The sequence below is a fragment of the Syngnathus acus genome, chromosome 14 (assembly GCF_901709675.1).
Source record: "Syngnathus acus chromosome 14, fSynAcu1.2, whole genome shotgun sequence".
Lineage (NCBI taxonomy): Eukaryota > Metazoa > Chordata > Actinopteri > Syngnathiformes > Syngnathidae > Syngnathus > Syngnathus acus.
The window spans coordinates 2,338,739-2,348,042 of NC_051099.1; the positions used below are offsets into that span (position 1 = coordinate 2,338,739).

The window sequence follows — 9,304 nt, forward strand, 5'->3', positions numbered from 1 at the left end:
TATGCAAATAGAGTTGTTTCACTAGTTTAAATATTTTTTTATTTCACTCGCTGTGTGGCTTGTGACCAGAAATCATCCTTTTTTCTTTTTTAAAACAAAAACACCAACAAACTGCAAATAGAATAATAAATAAATAATACAGTGGAGCGTACGCGGCTGGTCAGCATCCGCTGAAGTTGTGCTGCAGCGTCAGGGTTCGACTCTGTACCGCCAGGATGTGTTGCTGCTGCTGCAGGAAGTGGATCACCTCGGGACTCCTCAGCAGTGACTGCGGACATCAGCATAACACAACTTTATTTGATACATACTAAATGTTTGTGTTTCCATAGATAAGTTACTTACCAGCCTTTTTTGGTTGAGCACCTGCTCGATGAGAGAGGGTCTGGCCGGCCGGTCTCCCATCGCCCCCAGACGCTGCTTGTTGACAGACACGGGACGTTCCTCACAGTTGTCCTGAACCAAAAACAACATATTTGTCCCACATAGGAAGAGTCCAGAATGTATTAAGACGCAAGCAACAAACTGCATGCTAATGAATGATTATTTTGCGTGTGTTTTGTGGAGCACCTACGTCAATTTTGTTGGTAGACATGGCCTGGTCGCTCTTCTTCTTCTTGTACTTGTCCTTGTACATCTTGTTGCGGTGCTTCTTGCACATCCAGGGCTTGCGCTGCTTGGCCACCTGCGTAGTGGTTTCGGTGCAGCCGTCGTAGGTGCACTGCTTGGGCGCGGCGCCGTCGCCCTCCGACGCCTCGTCGTCGTTCAGGTCCTCCGGGCTGGCGGCGCCGTCCCGCGGGTCAGACGCGTCGAGCACGTCGCTCTCCTCGTCGGCGTCGTCCAGGTCCATGAGGTCGGCAGCCTCCATGGGGATGAGTGTGATCACGTCGCGGCTGTCCACCGAGCGGCTGTCACCCACGATGTAGCGCTGGCCGTCCTTGGTGAGCAGGATGGCTTTGGAGGCGTCCGTGCGGACCGAAGCCTCGTCATCGCTCATCTTCGAAAAACACGCTAACGTCCACCTCAAAATTGTCTGCGTTAGCAACGGTATGCCATATTTCACGCGGTTATTTCAACAAAACAGTCGAAACATTGGGCTGCTATGCGTAAATATGACGTCATAAAACGGGGACGTGTTTGTTGTGTGAAGTGACAGCTCTTCTTCGTCTTGTTTTCTTCGCCTCAATCGGCTTCGTGCGCTAGCGTGCCCTCCAGTGGATCAAGTAGGGAATGAGAATTTTACCGATCGCCCTTAGTTTCCCGCGATTTGGGAAACCCCCAATGAATTGTGGGTTATATTGGCCATCAATGGTAGCCTGACATGCCAGACCCAAAACACGCCGACTAGGGTTTTATAAGCCTTTTTTTTTTGTTTGTTTTAACATAATGGACTTCCAGCACACCTTTGGGCAAATATTCATCACGTTTGCTGGCAAGTTGAGTTGTGTGACACGTCCATGTTTGACCCGACGTCAAAGTGCACATCCGGCAGTCTTAGTTAAAATATTTATTGCTATTTTTTTTAACCTACATTTTGAGCACGTGACCAGATTCCAGGTGAGTTCTTCCACTAATTAATTTCGACATTACGTTAAAACCAAACTGTGCAAGTGTTTATTTATGTGGGAGAGTGGAACAGTGCAGCACTGTTAACAATCAATCTGCCCGATTTTGCTTGCCCGTTCACTTGTTAAATTGCTGTAATCGGAATAACCGTTAGATGGCGCCAGAGTACGGGGAAAAAATAACGTCCGTCCTAACTCATCCAAAAGGAATGAGAATAAGTGTCGTTCATGACCTCCCGTGATGATCTAACTCATTGTGAGCGCTCTGAATCTTGATTTGATTTTGTTTGTTTTGTCAAGTACAGCACACTTATTACAACTTAATTTCACATTTTGTTTAACATGACTAGTCGAACAGGAAGCGGGTTGAAGCAATTCTCAAAGGCTGTCAAACGTAAACAAAACAAAAACTTATTTTTCACGTTTTTAATTTCCGGCTCAATTTAGTCACGCAAACATTCTCAGACGTCATTCAGGCGAGAAGGCTGCTGGCGAATGTGGCCCGTATGCTAGATTAAAATAATAAACATTGTCCCAATAATGTCAAATGACAACCAATACAAAATCTCCGCCTTTGTAAAGACCATGACGTATGTTATACTATGAAACGAATTGAATGGCTTAACAAGCTTTGTTGAGTCTAAAGCCAGGATAAATAAAAACCAACTTGGTGGCAAATCTGAGCCAATTTCCCGAGGAGGGGAGCATTTCTTTGGAAATGGCTTTGGCAATCCTGCAGCCAGGCGCCCCTGCTGGCCAATAGAGTTGTTGTCTCTCGTAAGTCATGTGACTTCTCCTAAACCAGACAGCATGCAGCCTGAACCTTGCACGTTGCTTTTCTTTAGATATGATCATTGTTGAATAATGGCATGCTAAAAAAAAATTAAAAAGTGGCGCAGGTGAACTGGTTCTTCAGGTTGCAGTCCGTCTTCTAAGAAAACACTTTTTGTTGTAACTGTTACCATCGTGACTGCTGGGACGCACCGTTTAGATTGCCCGGTGGAATTCCATTCCTGATCAAATGTCGTGCCTCAAACAGGTTTGCAGGCCCGGATATGACCCCCTCCTGACCTCCCCCCCCCCCCCCCCTCCTCAAAAAAGAGGCTTCAAGGTTTTTATTGCCACTCCCAGTTGACGTTTACTGTAGTTGACGCAGACTTTATTGTGTGTGTGTGTGTGTGTGTGTGTGTGTGTGTGTGTGTGTGTGTGTGTGCAGACTTTATTGTGTGTGTGTGTGTGTGTGTGTGCAGACTTTATTGTGTGTGTGTGTGTGTGCGTGTGTGTGTGTGTGTGTGTGTGTGGGTGGGTTTGGGGGGGCGGCGGAAGTCCGCCCTCTGCATTATTGTGTGGGAGTGCGCGCGTGTCTGTGCGTGTGCGTGTGCTGGCTGTCAACTCTGCGAACAGTTTACTTCCTGGAATAACCGCAGTGACATCCGTATAATTAGATGCACAAACATAATCCAAAACAAAGCCGTTATGTTTTTTTCTTCTTCTCTCCCTTCAACTGAACCGATCATTTATGTTGACGTAGGCATTCCTGAGTTAATAGTCAAGCATTCTCCAAGCTAAACCAACCAGCCAGGAGCCGCTTAAACTTTCTCTTCATATTTGTAAGCAATGACAGGCTCACCCCCTCCGGAAGGAAGCAAATAACAGAAGAAAAAACCTCAAGCGGTTGTTTTTTTATATTTATATGCAACCCCACACGATTGCATGTGTGTGCTGCCTCCCATCTTTCCTGTCCTATGCGCCTGCTCGGGCTGTTCTGCTAAACCACCTGACTTTGTGTCACTCCTCCATCCCTTGCCTTTCCCTTTCCCTCTCTCTCTCTCTCTCTCTCTCTATCCACTGTATAAACATGCATCTGATTTCTCTCATAATGTCATGTTCATGAATAAACGGATGGAAAGTGTCAATCAATAAACTGCACATCTGTTTTTGTTTTGTTGTAGGTGCAGGATGTTTTTCCCATGGGAGGTGGATCCTGGCCAGGGGGGAGCGTGTTTTTTCCACGACGGCTTTGACGTTTTCCTGTAAAGCACGTGACCGTGCTCAGCACTCATACCCACGTAGCGTCAAGACACTCCCTCGTCAAACGTTGGCACCAGCGCTGAGCGTGTTGCTATTTAAAGAGCGTCAACACCTGGTTGCCCGCAGGTACTCTTCTTTGGTCTTTGTAAAGGGTTTGGGTGTGACTGCCCTCAACACAGCCGTTATTAAAGTGGGCCAAACTATGCCAGGATTCTCGCTGGTGTAGTTTTCCACTGGAACTCATCCAAGCCCTAAAATTTCAATCCATTCAACCATTTTGAACATAAAAATTCCATGCAGATTCTGTTCAAGTCAAGTGACAATCATTTTTGGCATTAGCGTAACACGTGTCGACATGTTTGCAGCCTTTATGTCCTACAAAGGAGGACAAATGACCAATGTTGAGAATTCCTGAATAGAAAACATTGTAGCACACGAGGTTGCCTTGTTGCCAATTTGAAAGGAAAGTGGAGCCTTGAGATATGCGTGACCCTACTTCAGTTTATTATGATGACAAAACACTTTGTCCACTACCTTTATGCTAATGCTAACACATTAGAAATACTTGACCCTTTAATGAATTGACATTCAATCCAACTCAGAGTTGTGTATTTTTTTTTGTAAGTAGCTGAGGCTTCGATATTGGACAGCCAAAGTTATTGTATGTAATTAATACTAACACAAAAAAATACTAAAATTAAAAAAAAAAAAATCTATAGTCGGGAGACTGTAAAACATGTTTTGGTCTTATTCTGGAATACATCCGGAACAAAGTTCTTATAAACTGGGATAAAATCTTACATGGTTAGCATTATCGGACCAACTTGTTGAATATACACCAGGAAATGCCAGGACTATGTTGAGTGGGAGTGGGAGGAGGGGGATTTTTTTTTTTTTTTTTTTGCACTGGAATTCAAACATTTCACAATAGTTTAGAAAAAAAGAGAGAAGCGGTCTGCTGTGATCATGTTTACGGTTCTGTGTGGAAAGCACCAAAGACGTTGCTCTTCTTTGTCACTTCTCTCTTTTTAGACTTGTAAATGCATGTACACTAATTAGTCACCCAATTAGGGCAGTGATGGAGTTTACAGTTCACAACAATATTGGATAAAAAAAAAAGTTATAATTTTAAAAAAGTATTAAGCAAAAATTACACAAGATTATGAATGAAATATATACTGTACATCAGAGGTGTCCAAACTACGGCCCGCGGGCCAACTGCGGCCCGCGGTCCAGTTTTTATTGGCCCGCAGCAAAGAAGAAGTACTGGGCAGGCTAACGAGTTAGCGGAAATATGCTAATTCGCGATCGTGCTAACACGCGCAAACGGACCTCTAAAGGAAATTAAACGAACATTTGGAGCAATACTACATTGTCCTAAAGGTTAGTTTGTAAAGAGACGGTTGCCTTGTTTAAGGATTTCAACTTAAAGAGACACTATCAGACTAAACATGCGAACACAAACGACCAGCTAACAGGGAGTGACCGCGCTGATAAAGTGAAGCAGCTCCAAGCTGAACTGGCATCACAACAGCGATTCTTCACACGGGACTGTGAGTCAAAAATAAATATTACTAAAGCAAGCTACGAAGTGGCCATGTTAAGACTGTTGATGTTATGGACCTGTAGACCTGACACAAACTATTCTTTTCTGAAAGATAATGTAAATGACAAGAGCAAAATTCACTAGTTTTAATAATAACAGACAACTTTGCATTACTTATAACTCCCGTTTAAAATGTTCATGAGGCAAAAGTAATTTTAAACTCATGTAAATTTAAGGTATTTCATACAGTTTGTTCAATGTTATCTGACTCTTCAGATATGAATGAAAGGCAGAATTTGTGTTTTTAGAGTTGTTCACATCTGCCTGAGTGACTCATATTTGGTTATTTTGTCATTTGAAAAATAAAGACAATTGTGACAATGAAATTTGTTTTATAACAGTGTGTATTTGCGTGACATTTTTGTAGTTAAAAAATGTCCGAAAAAACTATTGGCCCCCGGGCCCCTTCACTTTATCAAATCTGGCCCTCCTTGCAAAAGGTTTGGACACCCCTGCTGTACATTATTATGATGTTAAGTCACTTCTGTTAATAAGAATATTTCTCCTATTAATAAGAAATAAAATAAATCTACTGGTTATTCAATTATTAAGAAATATAATGACTTTTCATTTTGGCTTCTCACTCTTTCTAAAGCATATCTTTCCATTCTTTTTATAAATAAATGGTAAAAATGCACTCCATACGTTTTTGTTTTTATTAGAAAAAATACAACAAACAAATATTTTCATGTACATTTACAAGTGTTTGGGATTGTTGGGCTGAGGGTAAATGCTTGGTTATCATGCTCACAACAAAACCGATGACATTTTTATCCCCTGTAAAATTGAGAGAAAACTGCTCTGCGGATGGATGGGTGGATGGATGGGTGGATGGATGGATGGATGGATGGATGGATGGATGGATGGATGGATCCATCGCTCGCTCAGAAACAGAGGTGGAATGAAAGTATTAGTCCCTTCATGTGAAAATTCCTTCAGACGTTGCCCATGATAATCGTTATAGCTGCAACCAGTTTGAAAACCAAAGAGCTGTGTGTGTCAGGAACAAGGAGAAGGAGAACGTTTTTGGCCACCGGAGACGCTGTGGGCCTAAGATTCTATTTTTTACAAAACAATTCCTGAGTGCACACCAGTGGGCAAGAGTCAGCGCAGGATGAGGGGTGATCACATCATTAACGGCGAGAGGCTTATAAAGTCCAATAAATGACCATCATTCAGTCCAGGATGGAAGCCGCCGAATCTCGGGCCACTGAAGTCGCTCCAGGGCTCATCCGGCGCCAGCGGCAGCATGTTGAAGTCTGAGTTGAGCGTGATGTACTGAGGGTGCAGCGACTGTTCGTCTACGTCGTCGGCTGTTCAAACAAGAGGGAGCGGGGCGCACAGTCAGGACCTTGAAGGACACATTACAACCACAAATGTCGACCTCAGAGCCGCAGTGACTAAAATTTCTAAAGTAAACCCCCTTGAGGACCACAATGCTGGTTTCATTCAATCTAGTGAAGCCCCATTCACCCGCTTAATGAAAATAGCGCAACCTGGTAGAGTGTGAGTGTGAGCCGTGGCCAACAGCAGCTCCTCATCCAAAAAAAATCTGGACACTGGAGTGAATCTCTGAATGCATGTAAGAAAAGAATAGGGCTGGCAAGCTCTCTGTTTACCTGAAGACTCGCTCCACTGGCTTCCCGGACTGGTGCACGGGCTCAGGCGTGGCTTGCTGTCTTGAGGAATTGTTCTTGAGCAACTGTTCTTGACGAATTGTGCGTCTCTTTCCAGTTGCTGGCAAATCTAAAGACAAAAAAATGGAGTTTAGTATTCTTGCATTGTTTATCTGTGGCTGGACAACGTTTGATGAAATGTTGCTCACCTCCACGATGTCGTCTTCATACTCTGGAGGACGAGCGGGACGGAAGAGAGAGAAAAAGAGAAGATGCGATGAGAATACACTTCTAATTTTTAACATTCTGGCCAAAAATAGAACCAAAAGCCACAACGATACTGAGTGTGCGGTGGTCTTACCAGAGCTACGCTCGGGCGAAACTTGGAATCGGTTTGCGAAGCTGATGGACAGGTCGCTCCCCAATCCATACGGAGGAATATCAGTAAAGGAAGTCCTCCATGGCTCCGGGTCGTCCGACAGACTCCTTGTCCGCGACTCGGCGCCTTGCGAGTCCATGCACATTGTGCTGTCCACTATGTTCTCCTGAGTGAACTCGGGGTCGTCGTGCAGCCGAGACAAGTCGGGCGGCGACTGGGTATCGCTGTAGTCTGTGTCCTCTGCCGGCATTTTGACCTGCGAGAAGGAGTCTGCGGTGAGATCCAAGTCTGCAAATAACTTGGACCCTATTCTGATCTGGAACTTGGGTAGGTCCGTGCTAGCTAGAACTAGGTTGTTGTCTCATGGGCAATTTGGTCCTTGAATCAAAAAGGTGTCGCATTGAAAAGCAGAAACTGAGGGCATTGACACGCAACAGTGTTTGCTCGCGTGTTATAAAATATGACTGATAAAAAGTTGGAGAGAGCATTTACCTGCTTCTTGGACTTTGCTTTGTGTTGTTTGGCTGCAAGGGGAACAAAAGAGTTGGCATTTTAGTTCCGGCTCAGTCGGAAAAGCGGGCTGAGGGGGTTGCTGTCAAACGGACCCACCTTTCTGTTTCGGGGGCAGCATCCGGAAGACTCGCATGGCCAAATGGCCCTTATTGATGCTCTTGTTCTTCATCTCCTCAATGTCAGGCAACGAGTTCATGGCGCAACGGAAGTTGGCTTTCCAGGTCTTGGCGTCGCCCTCGGTGCTACCCTCAACGTATTTCCCTGCAAATGAGTTTTTTAGCCACGGTCCGGCCGGCGTAACGTTCCACGTGTGGCGGCGGGTCTCGGCTCACCTGTGTGGATGGCCCACTTCTTAAACAGGCTAGCGTCCTTGTCCTTGTCCCAGCCGTGGCGAGCTGCGTGCTTCCAAGGAATGGAGAACATGGTCTTCTCCTCATCGAGCCAGGCCAGACCTGCGATGCTTCTAGACTCGATCATTTTCTCCAGCCACGGCCGCATCTTCATTCTAGACACCGGCATGTTGAACCTAGAAAAACCACCCAGAAGAGGGATTTCAATTTGTATTTCCCACATCCACTTGTGGCTCGCTCGTCATTGTGAGAGTGCATCGGCAGGTCACGGCCACGACGTGCACAACAGATCAGATAGTCTTAATAAAGCGCTCATTTCGACTTTATTTCGTCTAAGCAGCACATTGTAAACACTTTAAAGTGCGCGAAGAGGGTGCATTCGTTAGATCACCTTTTTTAAAAAAAAATGCATATAAATAAGAATCAATTCAATATAATGCTGCGTGTCCACTTACAAGCTCTCTTGTGATCAACGGTGAAGACGGAAAAAGCGGAAAATATAATCCCAATTGGAAAAGTGTTTTTTTAATTTTCCTCTTGAGGTTTTTTCTCCTGTACTTTCTTGTTCTTCTTATTTAGAGTGTAAAAGCAGTGACTCCAGCAAGAGCGAGCTGCTCCCCTTTTATAAGTCCTCTCGGAGGCTGGGAATCCCCGCGTGACCCAGTGAGAGTACACTGCAAAAGGTGTCCACCCCGTTGCAAGAAAATTGCGACGTTACATCGCGTTTATTACATAAAACGCGTGAAAAAGGAAATGTTTTCACCCTCATCGCAGGCTTGGTGTTAGAAATCAGCGGTGTGTCTTAAACGAATGATTCAGCTAGACAAAAATGACAAATTTGCACCTGCATTAGTGTTGTTTGATGTCTTCAACCCAACTTTACTCGCATTTTGACATATCTAAAGTCTTTATTCAAGTGTGAATCCACCCAAACGTGCCAAACAAAGAACTCTCCAGTGATCCTGCAACGATTCATCCTTTTTTTGTGCAGTAACTTCTATTTTCACGCGCATGAGTTTCATCGGGCATGAGCACTTTTTACAGTGCGAGTACACATGCGCACTAGCGACCCACTCGTTCAGCGCTCTGGCGTTTCACTGAAGTCACGTGATTGAAGAGACGAGGAAGTCCATGCCAGGGTCAGGCGTGGTTGCCCTATGTGAAGGTTTATTATTTGTAATTAAGAATTGTTAGCGTGTATTGTTAACACAGGTAAGATTTATGTGCAGCATTCTTATGACAGGTCG

General features: G+C 44.6%; 2 protein-coding genes and 1 long non-coding RNA gene across 5 annotated transcripts; 1 reads left to right on the forward strand and 2 right to left on the reverse strand.

Moving 5' to 3' along the window:
* Positions 1-21: 21 nt before the first annotated feature.
* Positions 22-1,165, reverse strand: LOC119133652 (regulatory factor X-associated protein). Its single transcript, XM_037269695.1, has 3 exons — positions 572-1,165; positions 343-453; positions 22-268 (listed from the first exon to the last, which is right to left on the reverse strand). The coding sequence occupies exons 1-3, from the start codon at positions 992-994 to the stop codon at positions 161-163; spliced, it is 642 nt and encodes a 213-aa protein (XP_037125590.1). The 5' UTR covers positions 995-1,165; the 3' UTR covers positions 22-160.
* Positions 1,166-2,365: 1,200 nt separating this feature from the next.
* Positions 2,366-4,527, forward strand: LOC119133875. Its single transcript, XR_005100211.1, has 2 exons — positions 2,366-2,601; positions 3,515-4,527. It is a non-coding gene; the product is annotated as an uncharacterized LOC119133875 (long non-coding RNA).
* Positions 4,528-5,836: 1,309 nt separating this feature from the next.
* On the reverse strand, positions 5,837-8,673 carry LOC119133769 (interferon regulatory factor 1-like). 3 transcript variants are annotated; one of them, XR_005100186.1, is made up of 9 exons: positions 8,513-8,673; positions 8,040-8,233; positions 7,804-7,968; positions 7,687-7,718; positions 7,177-7,450; positions 7,025-7,047; positions 6,819-6,945; positions 6,051-6,512; positions 5,837-6,014 (listed from the first exon to the last, which is right to left on the reverse strand). XR_005100186.1 is itself a non-coding variant. In XM_037269917.1 (8 exons), the coding sequence occupies exons 2-8, from the start codon at positions 8,224-8,226 to the stop codon at positions 6,325-6,327; spliced, it is 996 nt and encodes a 331-aa protein (XP_037125812.1). In that variant the 5' UTR covers positions 8,227-8,233; positions 8,513-8,673; the 3' UTR covers positions 5,837-6,324. The 3 variants fall into 3 exon arrangements, 2 of the variants coding, with proteins under 2 accessions (XP_037125812.1, XP_037125813.1); XM_037269917.1 differs by having other exon boundaries at positions 5,837-6,512; XM_037269918.1 differs by having other exon boundaries at positions 5,837-6,550.
* Positions 8,674-9,304: the final 631 nt, after the last annotated feature.